Below are 23,334 nucleotides of genomic sequence, written 5' to 3'. Positions count from 1 at the left end.
ACAATAAAACATCAGTCACTAAAAGCTTCCCTAAACAGGGCTGCCTTCAGATGTCTTCTAAAAGTCAGATAGTTGTTTATTTCCTTGACATCTGCTGGGAGGGAGGTCCACAGGGCGGGTGCCACCACCGAGAAGGCCCTCTGCCTGGTTCCCTGTAACCTCACCTCTCACAGTGAGGGATGGAGGGGTGGAGATGGAGGTGATCCGGAAATGACAACTAATCCAAAATGCGGCAGCTAGACTGGTGAACGGGGGCGGCCGTGGAGACCATATAACACTGGTCCTGAAAGACCTACATTGGCTCCCAGTACGTTTCCGAGCACAATTCAGAGTGTTGGTGCTGACCTTTCAAGCCCTAAACAGCCCAGTATACCTGAAAGAGCATCTCCACCCCCATTGTTCAGCCCGGACACTGAGGTCCAGCTCCGAGGGCCTTCCGGCAGTTCCCTCACTGCGAGAAGCCAAGTTACAGGGAACCAGGCAGAGGGCCTTCTTGGTGGTGGCACCCACCCTGTGGAACGCCCTCCCACCAGATGTCAAAGAGAACAACAACTACCAGACTTTCAGAAGACATCTGAAGGCAGCCCGGTTTAGGGAAGCTTTTAAAGTTTGATGCATTACTGTACAGTGGTACCTCGGGTTAAGTACTTAATTCATTCCGGAGGTCCATTCTTAACCTGAAACTGTTCTTCACCTGAAGCACCACTTTAGCTAATGGGGCCTCCTGCTGCTGCTGCCACACCGCCGGAGCACGATTTCTGTTCTTATCCTGAAGCCAAGTTCTTAACCTGAAGCACTATTTCTGGGTTAGTGGAGTCTGTAACCTGAAGCGTATGTAACCTGAAGCATATGTAACCCGAGGTACCACTGTATTTTAATATTTTGTTGGAAGCCGCCCAGATGGGCGTGGCATAAATAATTAATTAATTATAATTATAATTATAATTATAATTATAATTATAATTATAATTATAATTATAATTATAATTATAATTTCCCTCTCGGATCTCTTTTCAGAGGGGCTTTTCTGCCTGCCAACGGATTTCGACTCTGTTCTGATGAAGACCCCAGACGGGCACACTGTGGTTCAGATCCTGGGGAGCTGCCGGCTGAGGGAGTCCTGTTACCGGGTCTCCCACATGGAATACTACTTTGAGGAGGTGCTCAACTCTGTGGGAGAAAAACTGGAGCTGATTAAGGTGCGAATGCTTCTTCTTCCTGCTTCCATTGCAAAGCCCATCCGCCCTGGCCAACCAACATGATAATGGAAAGCAAGTCTCCTCTTCTCTGGGCTAAGCCTATCCAACTCCATCAACCGTTCCTCATATGGCTTGCTTTCCGGACCCTTGATCATCTCGGTCACCAACCTCTGAACACGTTCCAGCTTGTCAATATCCTTCTTAAATTGTGGTGCCTAGAATTGGACACAGTATTCCAGGTGTGGCTTGACCAAGGCAAAAGAACAGCCCTTAAGATATTTGGAGATGGCTATCATATCTGTCATGGTCCGGTTCATGGGCGATCGAAGTCCCGGCTGGGGACGTCGGGACCAGGGGTAAGATGGCGGGGTAGGAGCAGGAACAGGGGTCCAGAAGCTAAGTTAGAAAGCCAAGAGTCCGAGGGTCAGAGAGCTGGGAGTCAAGAAGCCAAGGGTCCAAGGGTCAGGAAGCAAGGAGTCACGAAGTCAGGGTTGCGAGGATCAAGAAGCAAGGAGTCACAAAGTCAGGGGTCCGAGGATCAAGAAGCAAGGAGTCACAAAGTCAGGGGTCCGAGGATCAAGAAGCAAGGAGTCACAAAGTCAGGGGTCCGAGGATCAAGAAGCAAGGAGTCACAAAGTCAAGGGTCTGAGGACCTAGGAGCAAGGAGTCAAGGAGCCAAACGCAGCAAGGCAGAGAACGTGTTGCTGTGGCAAAGAGCCGAAGGGAAATGCTGACCTTATATCCCTTCCCGGCTCTTGCCACCAGGTGCTGTGAGTTACCAAGCGGCCTCACCTGTGCGGCTGCGCCTTGCCTCTCCAGAACAAGCTTAGGAAGGCCCCAATCCTGCAAAGTCCTACTGGTCACAGGGACTGGCTCCTGCAAGCACTCCTGACAATATCTCCTCTCAGTCTACTGTTTTCTAGGCTAAACATACCCAGATCCTTCAACCGTTCCTCATATGGCTTGCTTTCCAGACCCTTGATCATCTTGGTTGCCCTCCTCTGCACACCTTCCAACTTGTAAATATCCCTCTTAAACTGGACAGCCCAGAATAGAGCGGGATACTATTCCTTCCCTCAGTTTGGACGCCATGCTAGCCTAGAATTTCATTTGCCTTTTTTTCCTGCCGCATCTCACTGTTGGCTCACATTAAGCTCATGGTCGACTAAAACCCCTGGATCATTTCCGCACGTCTTGCTGTCAAGCCAGGTTCCCCCAGCCCCTCACATCCTATTATTGTGCCTCTGTTTATTTCTAAGGACCTTACATTTGTCCCTGTTGAAATTCATTTTGTTAGCCTGGGCCCAATCTCCCAATCCTTCTTTTTTAAAAGACATCTGAAAGCAGCCCTGTTGAGGGAAGTTTTAAATATTTAATGCTGTATTGTTTTTAACACTTGATTGGAAGCCATCCAGAGTGGCTGGGGAAACTCAGCCAGATGGGCGGGGTATAAATTATTATTATTATTATTATTATTATTATTATTATTATTATTATTATGTCAGCTTGTATCTGGATTTTATCTTCTGAGCTACCCCTCCCAGTTTCGTGTTATGCGCTCAGCTTTTAAGGACTCTCTTTTTCTGTGTGCTGTTTTCTGCAGCGATCAAACTCCGAAATAATAATTTCTCTGGGAATGATGTTTAGCAAAATGTGTCCTCCCCCCCCCCCCCGTGGTTTTCCTGTTGCAAAGACAAGCTGTGTTTTCCTTCTTCCATGGTGTGGGTGGGTGATCCTAGGTAGTGTATTTGTGAATGACACATATCCTTTTGAATTCCCACCACCCTGTCAAAGACAGTGGGAGACTGGCAAGTGATTTCCCCTTCTCCTTTTGTGTTTCAAATCTTCCAGGAAATTGATGTCGGAAGATGCTTAGGGCAATGTGACCCTCGAAGTCCCTGCCTGCTATGGTAAGCACAGCTGCCCCAAAGGTGTGAGCACAGGTGCTAGGTGCACATCCAAAAAAACACACATGACAATTGTATTTCTAAATGTAATGCCCACAAACTGCTCCAAGGGGAAGGTGTACAAGCACAGGAGATCACACACACACAATAGCAACACCTGAGAGCTGAATCCAAATAGATTGTTCCTGTTAATTTCTGTGGATTGGGCTCAGCGACAGACGGGGAGGGGGGGGGGAGGGAGGTTTCTAGAGGTGTAAAATGGATCATTCATTCAGTACACACCCACACACCCACCCCAATGCTGGGCTCATCCACACTTGCGCTGGCTGGGGATTATGAACTAGGGACCCCAACACTGGGAACCCCTCCAAACCTGTGCCAAAGGTTTATATATGATTATACGATACGATAATCTTTATTGTCGTTGTCCCATACAGAACAACGAAACTGGAAAATATCTACATCAGACATTCAAAAACCAACAAGCCTGCTATCCCAGCCTGGTTAGCCCCCTAAAAACTCTGATACCCAATAATTAAATACAATATACTCAAACAGAGACTACCTTACACTGCGTTTAAAACCAGAATCGCATTTGGACAGAAACTGTTTCTCAGGCGGCTAGTCCTAGTCTTTATAACCCTGTATCTTATTCCAGAAGGCAGAAGCTGAAAGAGATCATTATAAAGCACATAAAGTATATATAATTATAAAGTACATAATTAGATGTGCGCTAAACATGGTGAGACGTAAAGAAAAGAGAGAGGAAAAGAAAAAGAGAAACGGAACCCGTGTGGAAAGGAAAATAAAGGGGGGACGGACTCCCAAAACTGTATATACTTTGCAAGGTTTTAATTGTACCTCACCAGATCTTAACCTATTACAGTATTTGTAAGGATGAGTTCCAGATATCGTAGAATTATTTGTCCATGGCAACTCTTTGGTTATATGCAAGTTGTTCGTATGTTGTGAGTTGACAAAAGTCTTCAATCCAATTGAAGGGAGCTGCATTTTTTATTTTTCCAGTTCATCATTATCCGTCTTTTTGCTGTGGAAAGAGCACCCGTGCTTGCCCGGGATTATGAACTATGGCCCCCAACATTTAGGATCCCCCCTAAACCCGTGCCAAAGTTTTGCAGCCTTTTTGCAGCAAAACACACCCTCATATTTTTTTTTGGCAGTGTTCCGTAAGCCAAGTAATTGATACATGAAGCATAGGGTCCGTAGTTAACACCCCCCAAAATGCAGCAGTGTCCATATCACCTCAGACCTGTGTCAATGTTTTGCAGCGTGCTTTAGCACTGAATCGGAACAAGTGATAGGGTTTTCCATGGATTGCTGTTGAACACTGCTGAGGCTGCACAATTCTGAGAGAAAACCCTGTTGAATTCAGCGGGCCTTGTGAATATAAATTGCCATCATCCCTGCGCCCTATGCTAACAAGCTATGCTTCCTGGGATTCTTTGGGGGTACGATACTGCTTAAAAATGCACAGTGCAGAGTGGGGGCGCCACCACCAAGAAGGCCCTGTGCCTGGTTCCCTGTAACCTCACTTCTCGCAGGGAAGGAACTGCCAGAAGGCCCTTGGAGCTGGACCTCAGTGTCCAGGCTGGACAATGAGGGTGGAGATGCTCCTTCAGGTATAGTCATTTAAGGCTTTAAAGGTCAGCACCAACACTTTGAATTGTGCTCGGAAACGTACTGGGAGCCAATGTACAGCTCTTTCAGGACCAGTGCTATATGGTCTCGGCGGCCGCTCCCGGTCACCAGTCTAGCTGTCGCATTCTGGATTAGTTGTAGTTTCCGGTCACCTTCGAAGGCAGCCCCACGTAGAGCGCATGGCAGTAGTCCAAGCGGGAGATAACCAGAGCATGGACCACTTTGGTGAGACAGTCTGTGGGCAGGTAGGGTCTCAGCCTCTGTACCAGACAGAGCCAGCGAGTTGCACAGCAGGGATTGCAGTCTGGACTTGGTGTTTTGCACCAGTGGGAGCCTCTGGATCGGGCCCCATGTAGAGTTGTAGCCTTACAACACCTGGAAGGAGCCAGGCTGGTTTAACAGGACGCCCTAGCCTGAAGTTGGCTCTCATAGCCAACTGTGTGGTGTAGTGGTTAAGAGCGGTGGACTCGTAATCTGGTGAACTGGGTTCGCTTCCCCGCTCCTCCACATGCAGCTGCTGGGTGACCTTGGGCCAGTCACCCTTCTCTGAAGTCTCTCAGCCCCACTCACCTCACAGAGTGTTTGTTGTGGGGGAAGAAGGGAAAGGAGAATGTTAGCCGCTTTGAGACTCCTTAGGGTAGTGAAAAAGTGGGATATTAAATCCAAACTCTTCTTCTCAACACAGGAACCCTCAAAGCCAAGGCATGTGCATTGTCTGGCGCGAAGACATCTCCAGCTCCTGCATCCCTCACCAATACGAAACAAATACCTTCCGGAGCCGAAGAGGGGAGCTGCGCACCGTCTTTGCCATCCGAGCTTGCAAATGCGGGGTCTTAAAGGGTCTGGAACGGGCGCCCCCCGAAACACGAGGTTTAATTTAACAAGCCAAAGGGAGGAGGATTCCGCTTGCCAACGTCTCCCCCAGATGTAGTTTGTCAGGAGGTGGCGAATACATGAATAAATGGGGTTTTTTTGGGGGGGGGGGGGGAGTAGGTTTCAGTTATTTCAACCTTCAAGACTCAATAGTGCACCTGCTTATAAGCGGCTAGAATGATCATTGCACGTTTTGGGGAGAGGTTTAGATGGGGCCAAGTTTCCTGTTTGGGATATTGTCCTGCTGGGGAAACTAATAAGCTGGACCAAAGGAAAAAGGATGTTTTAGGACCTGTTTGGTCAACTTTATTTCCTCTCTAAGCAAGGAGGTACATGACCAAGGAAAACCCCCTCCCCTTGACCTATGATCAAATATGCCTGAAATAGTGACTCAGGGCATTTTAATACTTTAATAACGATCCTTTGGTATAACTGGCTCCATGTTTTGTACTCTTTAACCATTGTTGTTGTTGTTTAGTCGTTTAGTCGTGTCCGCCTCTTCGTGACCCCCTGGACCAGAGCACGCCAGGCACTCCTGTCTTCCACTGCCTCCCGCAGTTTGGTCAAACTCATGTTTGTAGCTTCGAGAACACTGTCCCACCATCTCGTCCTCTTTTGTCCCCTTCTCCTTCTGCCCTCCATCTTTCCCAACATCAGGGTCTTTTCCAGGGAGTCTTCTCTTCTCATGAGGTGGCCAAAGTCTTGGAGCCTCAGCTTCAGGATCTGTCCTTCCAGTGAGCACTCAGGGCTGATTTCCTTCAGAATGGAGAGGTTGGATCTTCTTGCAGTCCATGGGACTCTCAAGAGTCTCCTCCAGCACCAGAATTCAAAAGCATCCATTCTTTGGCGATCAGGCTTCTTTATGGTCCAGCTCTCACTTCCATACATCACTACTGGGAAAACCAGAGCTTTTACTATAATATGACTATATATGACTACAACAGACAAAGACAACAGGCAAAAGAATCCTAAGTACACAAAAGTGTGATGGAAGAGCTAAAGAGGATAATCGACGACAGTGAAATCACGAAAGAAGATGATGCCTTATGGTCGCATCCTGACAGAGTTGGCCAGCAGGAGCTTGAAATTGTAATTGGCGATGAACACATCTCTTTTACCGCATCAAAAATTGGTTCTCTTATTGATGTAAATCAGTCCAAGGACCCAGAAGGTATACAAGTGTTTTGCTATGTTGTCCAGGCCCTCAAGTATCTCGTCTTCAGTCTCATTGGATTACACTTCAAGATTAAGCCAATTTAAATTGTATGGATTTAAATTTGTACTGTCAAGTTTCTTTCGGCGGGGTCTCTTTCCATTCCTTATCTCTCATTGGTTTTATGTGTGTCAGATTTTTTTACAGAGTGAGTTTAATAAATGCTAAAAAGCCTTTTTTCCCTTTTAAAAACAAAAACATGCCAATGTTGCAAAGAGGGGTCATTTGATGATGTCGCAGCCGGGATACAGGACTGAACTCTGACTTAACTCAGAAGTGTTGAAAGTGTCCCATATTATTAGAGACAGGGTTACCATGCAATTAAAGCAGTTTCATGCCACTTCAAACGCACATGGCTTCCTCTCAGGAATGCTGGGAACTTTATGGTTTGTTACAAGGGCCGATGGTCATTTGACGATCCCTCTTTCTCTCCTAGAACTACAGTTCCCTGGGAAGAGCAATTGGTTGCAAAAACCACAACAGCTCAAGTGATAAAAGAGTGGCGCTGTGGGTTAAACCACAGAGCCTAGGGTTTGCCCATCAGAAGGTCGGCGGTTCGAATCCCCACAATGGGGTGAGCTCCCGTTGCTCAGTCCCAGCTCCTGCCAACCCAGCAGTTCAAAAGCATGTCAAAGTGCAAGTAGATAAATAGGTACTGCTCCGGCGGGAAGGTAAACGGCATTTCCGAGCGCTGCTCTGGTTCGCCAGAAGCGGCTTAGACATGCTGACCACATGACCCGGAAGCTGTACGCCAGCTGCCTCAGCCAATAAAGCGAGACGAGCGCCGCAACCCCAGAGTCGGTCACGACTGGACCTAATTGTCAGGTGTCCCTTTACCTTTACAGATGTGACCACAGAGTCTCTGCTTCCTTTTTGGGAGTAAAACATTGCTTCTGTTCTCATTCTTCCTTCCTCGTCATTCTCTGCACCTCTAGTCATAAAACCTCTGAGCACGCAGAGCCAGATATGGACACTACAATGTTCTCCATGAGAATAACATAAAATAATTATGAATTAGTTTGGAGGTGGTATTGAACACCAGTCAGATTAAATCAAATGAACAAGGAATGTTTGGTGTTATGTTGGGGGGGATGCCAGGAAACAGGGAATTATGTTCATATGTGGTGGGTGTGTAAATGTGTACATTTTTTCTGGCAAAGGGTGTTTAAGGAGATAACAGAAATCACTGGGTTAAAGCTGCCCAAAATTCCAGAGGTAGCGTTATTATCAATTTACGATGGGGTGGAAGGTCCGCAGGCTAAGAAGGAGTCACTCACAAATTTATTGACAGGTGCACAAATTATTATAGCCAGGAAGTGGAAGGGGCAAGCAGAATATAAAATGGAAGAATGATATAAAAAGGTGTGGGACACAGCTATTAATGATAAATTAACATGTGCCATTAAGGTAGGACGGGGAATATGCAGGAGAAAAGATTCTGAGGAGATATGGAAGGCATTTGTGGAATTTGTACTGTTAAAACGGAAAGGGGTCAAACCATCGCAAGAGGTGTTGAAATTTTGGGAGGTTGGATAGTTACAATGGAAAAGTCTCAGTGGTGGGGTGCACATTTTGATTCTTATTTATTTATGATGATTACTTTGTCAAAATGAAATAAAAAAATTTAAGAAAGAAAGAGAAAGAAACGGACGCTCCAGCAGGGAAGCCCTGTGGCTAAGCGGTACAATCCTCACTTTGCACAGGACCAGTCCACACCACAGTAAAAGCACATTTGCAACACTTGGAACAGCTGCAGTCCCCCCCGCCCCCGAAGAATCTTGGGAAATGTAGTTTACCCCTCCAAGCGCTGCTGTTCCAAGCACCCTCAACCAGACTACAGATTCTAAGAGAGTTATTTTAGATGCAGGCTGTATGGGATGTTAAGGGAGGGGCAGTACCTCTGGTGGGGGGCACACTTTGCTCCTTCTGGGATGGTTTATCCCCCCCCCCCCACTCTGCACCCAGTTCTAACCTGTGGCTCCTAGAAGCAAGAGCAGCCACACCCCGGAAACGGCTTTGACTGGCCAGCTGAACCAGGTGAGGGGAGCCGATGGGTCTCAAGCCCTCAGTGAGTTAGGGGCTTCTCCTGCATGCACAGACAGGCTCTGGCGGACAGAGCGGACGAGACCAAGCGTGGGTCCAAGCGTGGGTGCTGCAGAGGGAAGCGAGGCGCAGGTGGGGCTTGTCCACCTGGGAAGGGAGCCCATCTTCTTCTCGTTGTTGTTTAGTCGTGTCCGACTCTTCGTGACCCCCTGGACCAGAGCACGCCAGGCCCTCCTGTCTTCCACTGCCTCCCGCAGTTTGGTCAGACTCATGCTGGTAGCTTCGAGAACACTGTCCCACCATCTCGTCCTCTGCCGTCCCCTTCTCCTTGTGTTCTCCATCTTTGCCAACATCAGGGTCTTTTCCAGGGAGTCTTCTCTTCTCATGAGGTGGCCAAAGTCTTGGAGCCTCAGCTTCAGGATCTGTCCTTCCAGTGAGCACTCAGGGCTGATTTCCTTCCGAATGGAGAGGTTGGATCTTCTTGCAGTCCATGGGACTCTCAAGAGTCTCCTCCAGCACCAGAATTCAAAAGCATCCATTCTTCGGCGATCAGCCTTCTTTATGGTCCAGCTCTCACTTCCATACATCACTACTGGGAAAACCATAGCTTTAACCATACGGAGCCCATCTAGGAAAAGAAAAACTCTGATATGAAACCTCTGCTGTCTTGTGGTACATTTTTGGGAGATGAAAAGGCTCAGGAGTGCACCCTACACAAATCTGGAGCGGAGTCCCTAAGGCGGTTTGTATGACACCTTGTACCAGCAACTTCTGCAGCCAAGCTGGGGCCAAATGTCTTGCTCTGCTTTCCTTTGGTCCCCAACAGTGAGGCCGAGAAAGGGGGGTTCTTGTTGTTTGAGCACCCCAAGACCACCATGCACACTGCCTAGGCTTCCACCCCGGGGAGGCCACTGCTGTAAATGTATTTTAGATGCGCAGTTTGGATGCAGGGCTGGGATCAATTTCTGCCTGAAATGCTGGCGAGTCTCTGGACCTGGGTGGACACACAGCATCATTAGCCCTTGATTCTGGACCACAAGGACTAGGACGTCTGTGTGGCGAGGCTAGCTTCCTCTGCTCCTATAATAACGCAACAATTGTGGGAGTAATATTTTGCACATACAAAACTGTATTGCTCAGCCAAATGCAGGTTATAGGCAAAAAGCAGAAAAGGAAGAAAAGGAAAGCAGCGAGTGCACAATCTCAGAAGCATCTATATTTTTTTAAAAAATCCTTATAATACGTCAGGTGGTTCTTATCTCTTATCTCTGGGAGCGTCTCCACCCCCATCGTTCTGCCCGGACACTGAGGTCCAGCTCCGAGGGCTTTCTGGCGGTTCCCTCACTGCGAGAAGCAAAGCTACAGGGAACCAGGCACAGGGCCTTCTTGGTAGTGGCACCTGCCCTGTGGAACGCCCTCTCATCAGATGTCAAAGCGATAAACAACTACCTGACATTTAGAAGACATCTTAAGGCAGCCCTGTTCAGGGAAGTTTTTAATGTGTGATATTTTAGTGTATTTTTGGTCTCTGTGGAAGCCGCCCAGAGTGGCTGTGGAAACCCAGCCAGATGGGCGGGGTACAAATAAATTATTATTATTATTATTACTACTACTACTACTACTACTGTACTACTACTAAGCGTAAGGGTGGACTCCTGAGGTTTTCCTGAGTTGGGAGGTTTCCGCCGCAAACTCCGCTCCCTTGAGACATGGCTGGTTTGACCAAGCAAGACAGCAAATACCCGATTTTGTTGATGTTGCTGAGGGTGACAAGCAATTTTAAGTATCGATCCTTCAGCTTTTCATACAGCTTTACAGGATAAAGTAACAGTGTGTGGTGTTTTGATGGGATTGACAGCTGGGTTTCAAGCATACCCCTGTTTTCATTCTCTGTCCCTCTATGTGTCTCTGTGCATCTATATCCAAATGCATGACGTACGCTCTGTTTTGCGGGGAAATAAGGTTGCTTGGCTCCTCGTTTTTTTCTTGCTTGTGTATTAGCCTTCCCCCTCCTTCCTTCGTGCAGAAAGGCTGCCTTAATCCCTACCTTAATGGCCCCATTACACACCCGTTAGCCTCCCAGGGAGAGCAAACCCAGCCTTTGCCTACTGAATAAACTTTGGCAGCTGGTTTCCCTTCTGCTTCCTGCCAAGCCAGGTTCACCCTCCTCTTTTCTGGAAAGGGGTGTCAAAGGGAGAGAATCCACAACCCTCCCCAGAAAAGGCTTGTGTGTTCCTTCGCACCTTGTTAGCATCGCAATTAGCCCTTCCTGAGTGGCCCATTAGCAGGGGGGCCTAATCTATGGAGCTCATTGTGGGGCCAAGAAATGGGCAGCAGCCTTGGTTATAAGTGCAGCCTTGTAGGGGAGCCAGATGTAAGGAGAGGTTAGAGGGAGAGAAATCAGCTATGTTCCACCCCCAGCAACTGCTTCTGCTTCTCCTGGCATGGATGCCCACCTTGCCTTGCAGACCCTCGTCTCCTGCCCATCTGGAGGCGGGGGCCTCCGAGGGCACAAGAGCCCAGGCCCTCAAGAGGCTGCTGGAGGTCTTTGGCATTGGGGACCCCCCTCAATCTCCCCAGCACATCATCCGGCCTCCCCAATACATGGTGGACCTCTACAACACGGTGGCCGATGACGATGGAGTCACCAAAGACCCGGACATCTTGGAAGGCAATACAGTGCGCAGCTTTCTGGACAAAAGTAAGAGGGGGCATTGGCAAGAGGGGTGCCAGGGTCTCTGGGGCACAAGGCAGGCTTTCTTGGCGGGGTTTACAGGAGGGAGGTGATGGGCGGTTGTTGTTAGGGACCCCACCAAGGGCTGCAAACTGTCCCTCCCACCCAACCCCTAAAAGCAGTGCCTTTAGGATGGCTATCTAAAGCCCAGCGTGGGGAACCTTGCACCCTCTGGATGTCACCACCATCCGTGGGTCTGTTGGAGCTGATGGAAGCTGCAGCTGAGCAACATCTGGAAAAGCAAAGGTTCCCCACAGCTGGCCTAAAATCTGACACCTTTCCTTGTGATGAAGGCATTTGGCCTGTTTTATTTTATTTTATTTTATTTTTGCTTTTCAGGTTTATACATTCCATTAATTTTACAACCATTTTAACATTTCCAAACTCAACTCCCTCCCCCCTCTTTCTGCGGTTCCTTAAATTTATCTTTTCTGCATATCCAAATTAACTTAATTTGCCCATTTATTCATCTACTTTAAATATGTACTCTTATGAAACTGCAGGTTATTACAATAATCTTGCCAATGTCCTTATCTGTTTACAATTTATCTGTCAATATTCACTAACCAATTTCCATTCTTTTATAAAATTTTGTTGTCTTGATTTCTAATTCCTCCACTAAGTATTTCTGCTTCTTCCATAAGTTTTTGTATCCATTCTTCTTTTTCTGAAACTTCTGATTCTTTCCGTTTTTGGGTGAGTAACATTCTTGCCGCTGTAGTAGCATACATGAATAATTTTCTATATAGTTTAGGTAGTTCTGTCCCTGTTGGGTTTTGGGGTTTGATCTTCACACAAACCTCTACTTCAGTTTTTCTGAAGGACTCCAAAGCTTGCACACTGTTTTGTAAAAATTCAGCACAGGTGTGCAGATGGTGGTATTCTTATGCACAAAGCAGCACTGCCTTTCCTTGTTATTGTCAGTATCTTTATATTTTATCCAGATCAGGAAATGATTCCTTGGAGCCAGGATAGCTCACTTGGTTAGAGGGTGGCACTGATAAATGCCAAGATTGCAGATTTGATCCCCATATGGGAACGCTACATTTTCCTGCATCGCAAGGGACTTGGACCAGATCAGATCTTTCCAAACTTTTCACGTTGAGGACACGCTTTTTTAGATGTGCATCATTTTGCAGCACAGTAACCACAGTAAGGGACGCAGGTGGCGCTGTGGGTTAAAGCCTCAGCGCCTAGGGCTTGCCGATCGAAAGGTCGGCGGTTCGAATCCCTGCGGTGGGGTGCGCTCCCGCTGCTCGGTCCCAGCGCCTGCCAACCTAGCAGTTCGAAAGCACCTCCGGGTGCAAGTAGATAAATAGGGACCGCTTACCAGCGGGAAGGTAAACGGCGTTTCCGTGTGCGGCTCTGGCTCGCCAGAGCAGCGATGTCACGCTGGCCACGTGACCCGGAAGTGTCTCCGGACAGCGCTGGCCCCTGGCCTCTTGAGTGAGATGGGCGCACAACCCCAGAGTCTGTCAAGACTGGCCCGTACAGGCAGGGGTACCTTTACCTTTACCTTTAACTCAGTTTTACTAGTGAACCAGTGATTCACTTACAATTGCAAACATGCATTTTAGCTTGCAGAGGGGGAACTGTGAGTCAGTTGCAGCAAAAATAACAGCCTTCTGGCACATGTTATCTTTCCAAAATATTTCACATTTAACGCACCCTAAACGTATTGGGTTGTATCTACTCAGAGTCAACCTTTTAAAATTAATGGACCCAAGTAATTTGTATCTGTTAATTTCAGCAGGTCAGCTCTGACAGGGCTAACATCAGATGCAAGACATTTCCTCTTATTTTTAGGAGTGGGGGTGAGGTTAACGTCAAAATAAGTGTTGAAACTCACTCTTTTAAATGTCCACTTTCTGCACTCAAGTTATGTCCAGGTAACACAAAAAATAAACGTAGTTGTGTTGGCCCCATCAAATAAATTCCATATTGGGACATTTCTTTACCAGGTCATCAAAAAATGTTACATGACCAGCATGCAAGCTTTTGAGTCCCACAGAGCTCTTCCTCAGGCGAGGTGAAGAGTTCTGGAGAACATGAAAGCTTGCACACTATTCCTGTGTCAGCCTTTTCGTCAGCCTAATTTAGGAATTTTTATTTAATTTTAATTTTTTTTTACCAACAACCAAAACACAGTGAAACCCCCCCAGGCGGCTGATACATTGAGTATACATAATCAATAATAACATATTCAAATCAACCGTATGTACAATTCTACATACCTTAACACTTCTCCCTTCACAAGGTTTATTTAACTTTTAACATTTTAGTTGCCCCAAATTGTTCAAACCTGCCCAAATAATTCAATATCTTCTCAAACCAATCCTCCTCACTGACCTTAAACCATTTCATTTTATGTATCTTCTCAGTTAGATATTCTAAGATTATAATATTATTCAGTTTTTCCCTACATTGGTTCACCCCTAGCTCTTCTGCATTTTTCCAATTACTCACTATAACCTATCTGGCTGCAATTACCATCAAATTTACCCATTTACATTCTTCTTTTCTTTCTAACTCGGTGCTACCTCAGGCTAATAAGAACCATTAATTTAGATATTTCCACCTTCCTACCCACAATTCCCAATATTTCTATACCAATCTGTTCCCAGAATTCATTAACTAATGGACAATCCCACCAAAAATGACTAATTTAGGAATTGCCCTAACATGGAATTTTTTTTCCTCATGGGCCACTGCAAACCACCCTTTAACGTGGAATTTAGGAGGCAATGCATGGCTCTGTTAGGCGACCATGCATGTTTCTGTAGCACCTGGAAAGAAAGGAGATTTTCAACATTCAAGTGCTGGATTAAACCTACTCAATTTTCCTTGCAGAAATTTGGGCATATGCTGCTGCTGTGTGTGTGTGTGTTTTCTCCCCACAAGTGGCACTTTCTTTTTTTCTTTTTTCTTTAAATTAAATTTTATTAGTATTTTCCACACAACAACAACAACAACACGAAAGATATAAAAAAAAATACACAACACACAAAAATCAACATTCGAAAACTAAAAAAAGCAACAGCAACAACAACAAAACAACAACAAATCCATATCTTACAAGTTAATATTATAACCACTAAAACAACAACAAGACATTGACTTCCACCAATCCCACAGCACCTCCTTTATCTCTCATTGTGTCCTCCTGTTTTCCTGTTTTCTTTATCATCTCTATCCTAACATCTAGATATAAATCCTTCTTTCATATCCTTTCACTTCACAAGGTTATTCCAGACTTAGCCAGATTTCTGCCCTCGAACCTTGACTTTTGAGGTACCCATTTAGGCACTCCCATTCTTTTTCAACTTCACTTTTTGGTTTTTGTCTTATTACGTCTGTCAATTTGGCTAATTCTAAGTATTCAGAGAGCTTACATAGCCACTCTCCCCTAGTGGGTGACGGATTCCCTTTCCAGTACTTAGCCACCAGGATTCTTGCTGCAGACGTCGCGTATAAGAAAAAAATTCGTTTTGTCTTTTGGAATATTGTCATTTAAAATTCCTAAAAGGAATGCCTCTGGCCTTTTACTATATGATATTCTTAATATACTCTGGTTTCTCTTCAGATCGTATAAATCTTTCGTCTTTTTTCACAAGTGGCATTTTCAAGGCTTAAAGCAGGCTGGGTCCCAACCTCAAACACACAAAAGCACTGGCACAATGAACCCACCTGGCTTTTGTTGTTTGACCTGGGATCAGGACCCTCGATACACTTCCTTTGGGAAAATCCTTTCCGTCTTGACATTCACTAGGGCTAATTGGAGCAATCCTTCTTTCCGTGCCATCTGCAAAGCGTTAACCTGCGCTTCGGAATGGTGGGGGTTCAGGGGAGCTGAGTTCGAATCTCGACTGAGCCCTTGATGCATTTACCAGTTGCCCTTTATTCAGTTTCTCTCTCATAGAATCATAGAATCCTAGAGTTGGAAGAGACCACAAGGGCCATCGAGCCCAACCCCCTGCCAAGCACTCCTGACATATGGTTGTCAAGCCTCTGCTTAAAGACCTCCAAAGAAGGAGACTCCACCACACTCCTTGGCAGCAAATTCCACTGTCAAACAGCTCTTACTGTCAGGAAGTTCTTCCTAATGTTTAGGTGGAATCTTCTTTCTTGTAGTTTGGAGCCATTGCTCCGTGTCCGCTTCTCTGGAGCAGCAGAAAACAACCTTTCTCCCTCCTCTATGTGACATCCTTTTATATATTTGAACATGGCTATCATATCACCCCTTAACCTCCTCTTCTCCAGGCTAAACATGCCCAGCTCCCTTAGCCGTTCCTCATAAGGCATCATTTCCAGGCCTTTGACCATTTTGGTTGCCCTCCTCTGGACACGTTCCAGTTTGTCAGTGACCTTCTTGAACTGTGGTGCCCAGAACTGGACACAGTACTCCAGGTGAGGTCTGACCAGAGCAGAATACAGTGGCACTATTACTTCCCTTGATCTAGATGCTATACTCCTATTGATGCAGCCCAGAATTGCATTGGCTTTTTTAGCTGCCGCGTCACACTGTTGGCTCATGTCAAGTTTGTGGTCAACCAAGACTCCTAGATCCTTTTCACATGTACTGCTCTCAAGCCAGGTGTCCCCCATCTTGTATTTGTGCCTCTCATTTTTTTTGCCCAAGTGCAATACTTTACATTTCTCCCTGTTAAAATTCATCTTGTTTGTTTTCGCCCAGTTCTCTAATCTGTCAAGGTCGTTTTGAAGTGTGATCCTGTCCTCTGGGGTGTTAGCCACCCCTCCCAGCTTGGTGTCATCTGCAAATTTGATCAGGATGCCCTTGAGTCCATCATCCAAGTCGCTGATAAAGATGTTGAATAAGACCAGGCCCAAGACAGAACCCTGTGGCACCCCACTAGTCACTCTTCTCTCTCTCTCTCACCCACTGCTTCCCTTTTCTGGTTTTGAGCCCTGAAATCCTGCCTATGTGCTACACCGAGAGAAAGGTGGACTTCGCAGCTGAGCCGGGATCTGAACCCAGATCATCACGGCATCAGCAGGTTTGCGGGGTGACCTTAGCGGTTCCTGCTCAGCTAAGCCTCCGGTGGCTGCTATTTTATTTGCTGGAAAGCGCTGCAGAAAAAAAAGGGCTTTTCCAACATCTCTGTTTACCCCTGCTCTTTAGCACTGAATCTGAACAAATGGCAGTCGAGTGTGGATGAGCCTTGAGAGTGACAAAAGGACATTTTTCCCCCTCAAAAATTTTATTAGTTTTCACATTATAAACAAACAAACAAACACACAAAACAAACAAACAAACATCATAGCCTTATTGAAAATTACAGTTATTAACTTTGTTAAGTGACTTCCTCGCTTCCCCTTGGTTGAATTTCATTGCATGTCCTTTTAACGGTTTTCCAAATCCCAATTTTTATGACATTTAACTTAAACATTAACATCCTTAGATCTTCACCTTTTGGAATTAAACATATTAATTCATCACTTAACATAAATAAAATCCTAAGCCCATTAAGTATCTGCAAGCTGTTTCCAGTTAGTTTAACTTAGCAAATTTAACTAAATAATCCTTAAATTTATTCCACTCTTCCTGATACTCCTCCTCCTTCTGGTCGTGGACTCTTCCGGTTAGGTTGGCTAGCTCCGAAAAATCTATCATCTTCACCTGACATTCTTCTATTGTTGGTAATTCTTGGGTTTTCCACTTTTTAGCTAACAAAATACGACAAAAGGACATTTTTAATAACCTTCACTTCCTCCTTCTCCAGCTCACGGTGACCAGATGCGATTCCTCTTCATCCTGTCCAGCGTGGCAAAGAACGAGAGAGTCCTCACGGCTGAGCTACACCTCTTCAAGCTGCGGGCGAGGGCAGCCGATGGACCTCTTCCCAGAAGGCAGCACTTCTGCCAGGTAAATGGCCAAAGCCTTCCCCGAGAGCTCCGCTCTTTCCATGCCCAGAGGCACTCTTGACTTCTGAAGACCCAGTTGTCGGGAATCGCACTCCCCATAGAATTTGGGACAATAATGGTCAAGTCTTCCTTGTGCGCTGAACATTAGAAGTTTCCAAGTATCTAGTAAAACAAAAACCCTTCAAAATGTGCCCTCGTTAATTTTTGGCAGCGAACTTGGACAATATTCATGATTTTTCACAGTACCTTTGCGCTTGCTTAAAAGTTGTTTCCTATATTTTTACTCCTTGCTTCGTTTTCTGTTAATAGCTGAAGTTACTCGGCAGTCGAGCATAAACAGGAAACTTATTTCTGTTTTCCTGATTTACTGTTTCAGCACTTTCCGTCTTTAAATTCTGTTCTCTACAGTACCGCTGATATTCTTATTTGGTGTTTCGTTTTGGTTGAAGGACTTTTCTGGCAGAATTCAACATGGTACACTTAGCCCTTGAAATGAAAGGTCAAGTTGTCTGCTCTTTTAATAATCAACGCCTGTCAAGTGAGCAGATGCATTAATTGAAAAACATGGCGAAAACCAAAATTTTAAAATGTTTTTTTTTTTTAAAAAAAAAAAATCTCTTAGGCTGATTGGTTTGGCAGCCTAAGAGAAGTGGGGCTTTGGGTATCTATGGTCCAAAAAGCTTTGCAGAAAAATATTCCAGACATGTTTATTGATTATGATAAGGAGGAGTAGGCAGTCTGTTCTCCCATATAAAATAAAATAAAGTCTTCCTCGTGTGCAACGTATCACAGAATCATAGTTGGAAGGGACCATGCGGGTCATCTAGTCTGACCCCGCTGAAATGCAGGAAACTTTTGCCCAATGTGTGGGGCTCATGGCCCTGAGGCAGAGCCTCATGCTCTACTGAATGAGCTATCACCCACAGCCCTCCACTGCTTGCTTGTCTCCCCCCAAAAACCTGGTTTGAGTCTGGAAGCTTCCAACTGCAAGCAGTTGTTCCCTTACCTTTCTCGCCCTGATCTGGCCACAGTGATTCATGCGACGGTCACCTCCAGGCTTGATTATTGTAACTCGCTCTACGTGGGGCTGCCCTTGAAGCTGACCCAGAAACTCCAGCGGGTGCAGAATGCTGCAGCGAGACTCCTTACGGGGTTCTTGGCGCGGGATCACATTCATCCAGTGCATTACCAACTGCACTGGCTCCCGGTGGAGTACAGGGTCATGTTTAAGGTGCTGGTTTTGACCTTTAAAGCCCTATGCGGCATGGACCCACATACCTACAGGACCGCCTCTCTTGGTATACCCCATGGAGCACCTTAAGGTCCACAAATGACAACATTTTGGAGGTCCCAAGTCACAAGGAGGTTGGGTTGGTCTCAACTAGGGCCAGGGCCTTTTCAGTACTGGCCCCGACTTGGTGGAACGCTCTGTCACAAGAGATCAGGGCCCTGCGGGACTTGACATCTTTCCGCAGGGCCTGCAAGACAGAGCTGTTCTGCCTGGCCTTTGGTTTGGACTCCGTCTGACCCTTCTGTTTCCCTCCCCTTATGGTCTTGATCTATGGGCTACTTTTAAAATGCGGCTGCATTTTAACCTATATTTTAAATCGGTTCCCCTCCCCCTTACATTTTTACTGTGATTTTATAGGTGTTAGCCACCCTGAGCCCGGCTCTGACCGGGGAGGGCGGGGTATAAGTAAATTTTATTATTATTATTATTATTATTAAACAACTGTTGACATCCAAATCTTCTTTCCAAGCCCTGGGGGCTGCCGCCGCTGCCCCACAGAGCTTTGAAAGAAGTTGCAAATGATGTTTCCAGAGAGCATGTGCAGAATGCTTTTCCCCACTGCCGCACCTCGGGGTGGGATTTCCCGTGGGCTCGATTCGAAGGGACATTTACAAACTGGAGCACTCTGGGGTTGGTGTGAGCAAGACCTGGTTCCTTTGACTTACCTCTCCATCCTTTCAGGTGAGCATTTATCAGGTCCTTGACAAAGACAGCATGGATATCCCTGAAGGAAAGAAGCTACTGTCTGCTAAACTCCTTGCCCTGCAGGGAACGGGCTGGGAGGTCTTCGCCATCACGCAAGCGGTGAGTTTGTTTGTTTCTTTCTCTTTTTTTTTTACTGTTTTATTAAATTTGCTTAGTAACACAACATTATTATATGTATTCTATAAAACAAAGAATACAAGGGTTAGGGAGTGGTGCGACCGCATTGGGGGGTACTGTGTGCAGTTCTGGTCTCAAAAGTGGAGACTGTAGAGTTGGAAAAGAGTCCAGAAAAGGACAACCGAAATTATCTTCCCCTCTGCCACCGGGCGCGGCTTGGCTTCCTCTCTCTCGAGCCACACGGCTCTCTGCGTGCAAAACATTAACCGGTCTGACGTGACGTTGCAGGTCCGCTCCTGGATGGACGAGGAGAGCAGTAACCAGGGGCTGTTGGTCACTGTGCGGTCCCTCGGTGGAGCACCCCTAGACGATGGAGCCGTGCAGTTCGCGTCGGGCAGAGACCACCACGAGAGCAAAAGGCCCATGCTGGTTTTATTCACAGACGACGGGCGTCGAGGGGCCCTGTTGCCCAGCAACCCCTTCCTAGGTGAGTAAAGAAAGATGTGTTTTGTCTATCGGTGTGGCAGGATCAAAGACCTTGCTGTAATAAAAGGGGACATACAAGACTGTAGCATCTGTAGTGAACTTGGAATAATGCACCCCCCCCCAATTTTTTTTATTCATTTTATAACACAAATAAACAACACAAACAGAAAAACCAACAATACAAACACATTCTTGTCTTGTCCTTTCCCCCCTAAACATTGTTAGGTGGGCTTTCCCCAATCCCCCCATCTGATTTTCATTTTACCTCATCTTTAGCAGTTACATATATCGTAATTGCTAACCATTTTTTTGTTTATCGCACTTACTTTAAGCATAAAAATCTTCACATTTTATTCCTTACAGATAATACTATTTTAAAATACACTGTCTTCCACTTCTAACCCTACAGCCTATATCCCCTTCCAAAGCTATTCTAAGATTTAAATGTTAACATATTTTTTTTCAAATATTCCTTAAACTTCTTCCAATCTTCTTCCACCGTCTCTTCTCTCTGGTCTCGGGAGTCAGTTCAGCAAGTTCCATATAGTCCAAGGAATAATGGACTTTCATCGCCTAGTTTCCATCGTACGCTCATGTCCTCCACACCCCTTGACACTTGAAATATCCATTTTCAGGACACACCTTATTCCCGTGACTGTGATTTTTCAGCACCCTCCGAAGAGTGGCTCCGATGGTCAAGAAGGCAGTTTTCTGCATGTGTTGTAGAGATAAGGGAGGGGAAAGTGGGGTTCATCCACCTGGGAGGGTAGATCATCTGGAACAGCCTTTCTCAACCTGTGGGTCCCCAGATGTGGTTGGATTACAACTCCCATCATCCCTAGCTAGCAAGGCCAGAGGTCAGGGATGACGGGAGTTGTAGTCCAACAACATCTGGGGACCCACAGGTTGAGAACCGCTGATCTAGAAGGAAAAGTCCTAAATCTGTGCTGCAAGAAGGCTCAGTGTAAACCCTGGGCCTTCACAAATCCAGAGCAGAGTCCCTAAGACGGTTGTACAGCTCCTTCTGGCAATTTCTGCAGCCAAACTGGTGCCAAAAGTCTTGCTCTGCTTTCCTTTGGTCCACATCAGGGAGGCCGAAGGGAGGTCATTTTGATGTTTCACCTTCGGATGTGCACTCCATTGTCTCTCAAGACAACACTTTAAACTTTATTTTGCAATGTGGCACTTTTAAATGATTGCCCAGCAGCTCTGTGAGAGAGTGGCATCTAAATGTTTCCGGAAAGATAAGCAAACGTTGGTAATTTTCTCAACTGGCCGTTCATGGCTGTTCATGGAGGCACAGGTTAATTCTGGGTCCAGGGCAGCTGTCTCCCAGCTCCATCTGGTACGCCAGCTGAGACCCTCCCTGCCCGCAGACTGTCTCGCCAGAGTGGTGCATGCTCTGGTTATCTCCCGCTAGGGCTACTGCAATGCGCTCTACATGGGGCTACCTTTGAAGGTGACCCGGAAGCTACAATTAATCCAGAACGCAGTAGCTAGACTGGGGACTGGGGGCGGCCACTGAGACCACATAACACCAGTTTTGAAAGACCTACATTGGCTCCCAGGACGTTTCCGAGTACAATTCAAAGTGTCGGTGCTGACGTTTAAAGCCCTAAATGGCCTTGGCCTAGTATACCTGAAGGAGCGTCTCCATCCCCATTGTTCAGCCCAGACACTGAGGTCCAGCGCTGAGGGCCTTCTGGCAGTTCCCTCCCTGTGAAAAGGGAACCAGGCAGAGGGCCTTCTTGGTGGTGGCGCCCGCCCTGTGGAACGCCCTCCCATCAGATGTCAAGGAAATAAACAACTATCTGACTTTTAGAAGACATCTGAAGGCAGTCCTGTTTAGGGATGTTTTTAATGTTTGATGTTCTATTGTGCTTTTAATATTCTGTCGGGAGCCGCCCAGAGTGGCTGGGGAAACCCAGCCAGATGGGCGGGGTATGAATAAGAAATTATTGTTGTTATTATTACTACTACTCCGTTTTCGTTCTCTCCTGTTTAGAATTGTCCGATCAGAACGCGGCCCTTCCTGGACATCTGGCAGGCCCCAAATCCAACGGCACGCGGACCCCTCGCTCGGTGGACAACCAGCTGCCTTGCCAGAGGCTCCCGCTCTCGGTGGACTTTGAGGAAATCGGGTGGTCCGGCTGGATCATCTCCCCCCGGGGTTACAACGCCTACCATTGCAAAGGTTCCTGCCCCTTCCCGCTGGGGGAGAACATGAGGCCCACAAACCACGCCACCGTCCTCTCCATCATCAACGCCCTGAAGCTGAGCCAGGAAGTCAGCGGTCCCTGTTGCGTGCCGGACAAGCTGTTCTCCATCAACCTGCTATATTTCGACGACGACGAAAACGTGGTGCTCAAGCAGTACGACGACATGGTGGCGGGGAGCTGCGGCTGCCATTGAGCCACACGCCTCCGTCGTGTGGGAATGTTCAGGGAGGCAGGAGAGGATATGTTGTTTATTAATATCCTTCCTAACTTGGGCTAGCAGAGTTTTTGGGTTGTTGTTTAGTCGTTTAGTCGTGTCTGACTCTTCGTGACCTCCTGGACCAGAGCACGCCAGGCACTCCTGTCTTCCACTGTCTCCCGCAGTTGGGTCAAACTCAGGCTGGTAGCGTCGAGAATACTGTCCCACCATCTCGTCCTCTGTCGCCCCCTTCTCCTTGCGCCCTCCATCTTTCCCAACATCAGGGTCTTTTCCAGGGAGTCTTCTCTTCTCATGAGGTGGCCAAAGTCTTGGAGCCTCAGCTTCAGGATCTGTCCTTCCAGTGAGCACTCAGGGCTGATTTCCTTCCGAATGGAGAGGTTGGATCTTCTTGCAGTCCATGGGACTCTCAAGAGTCTCCTCCAGCACCAGAATTCAAAAGTATCCATTCTTCGGCGATCAGCCTTCTTTATGGTCCAGCTCTCACTTCCATACATCACTACTGGGAAAACCATAGCTTGAACTATACGGACCTTTGTTGGCAAGGTGATGTCTCTGTTTTTTAAGATGCTGTCTAGGTTTGTCATTGCTTTTCTCCCAAGGAGCAGGCGTCTTTTAATTTCGTGACTGCTGTCACAATCTGCAGTGATGATGGAGCCCAAGAAAGTAAAATCTCTCACTGCCTCCATTTCTTCCCCTTCTGTTTGTCAGGAGGTGATGGGACCAGTGGCCATGATCTTAGTTTTTTCCGATGCTGAGCTTCAGACCATATTTTGCGCTCTAGCAGAGTT

The 23,334-nt window shown here is 46.7% G+C and overlaps 2 protein-coding genes and 1 pseudogene across 3 annotated transcripts in view; all 3 read left to right on the top strand.

Annotated features, from left to right (window-relative positions):
- The window catches only part of LOC307207172 (uncharacterized protein), a 17,425-nt gene extending 11,558 nt beyond the window's left edge, over positions 1-5,867 (top strand). Inside the window, exons 4-6 of the mRNA XM_079960937.1 lie at positions 1,018-1,199; positions 3,051-3,109; positions 5,451-5,867. Coding sequence (XP_079817063.1) covers positions 1,018-1,199; positions 3,051-3,109; positions 5,451-5,646 — 437 coding nt within the window. The 3' untranslated portion in view covers positions 5,647-5,867. The remainder of the gene's footprint in view (positions 1-1,017; positions 1,200-3,050; positions 3,110-5,450) is intronic.
- LOC307207352 (protein mago nashi homolog pseudogene) lies at positions 5,719-7,064 on the top strand (annotated as a pseudogene). The gene is made up of 2 exons: positions 5,719-5,731; positions 6,612-7,064. The product of its transcript is annotated as a protein mago nashi homolog pseudogene (transcript).
- A 4,278-nt stretch (positions 7,065-11,342) lies between these two features.
- On the top strand, positions 11,343-22,563 carry LOC307207351 (bone morphogenetic protein 4-like; the record flags this gene model as incomplete). Its single annotated transcript, XM_079961119.1, has 5 exons — positions 11,343-11,595; positions 17,370-17,512; positions 19,484-19,606; positions 19,913-20,111; positions 22,116-22,563. The coding sequence occupies 5 exons, from the start codon at positions 11,343-11,345 to the stop codon at positions 22,520-22,522; spliced, it is 1,125 nt and encodes a 374-aa protein (XP_079817245.1). The 3' UTR covers positions 22,523-22,563.
- Between the last annotated feature and the right edge of the window lie 771 nt (positions 22,564-23,334).

This window comes from Podarcis cretensis, assembly GCF_951804945.1.
Source record: "Podarcis cretensis genome assembly, chromosome: 18".
In the NCBI taxonomy this organism is placed as follows: Eukaryota; Metazoa; Chordata; class Lepidosauria; order Squamata; family Lacertidae; genus Podarcis; species Podarcis cretensis.
The sequence above is the reverse complement of the archived record's forward strand: the minus strand, read 5'-3'. Positions and strand labels throughout refer to the sequence as shown.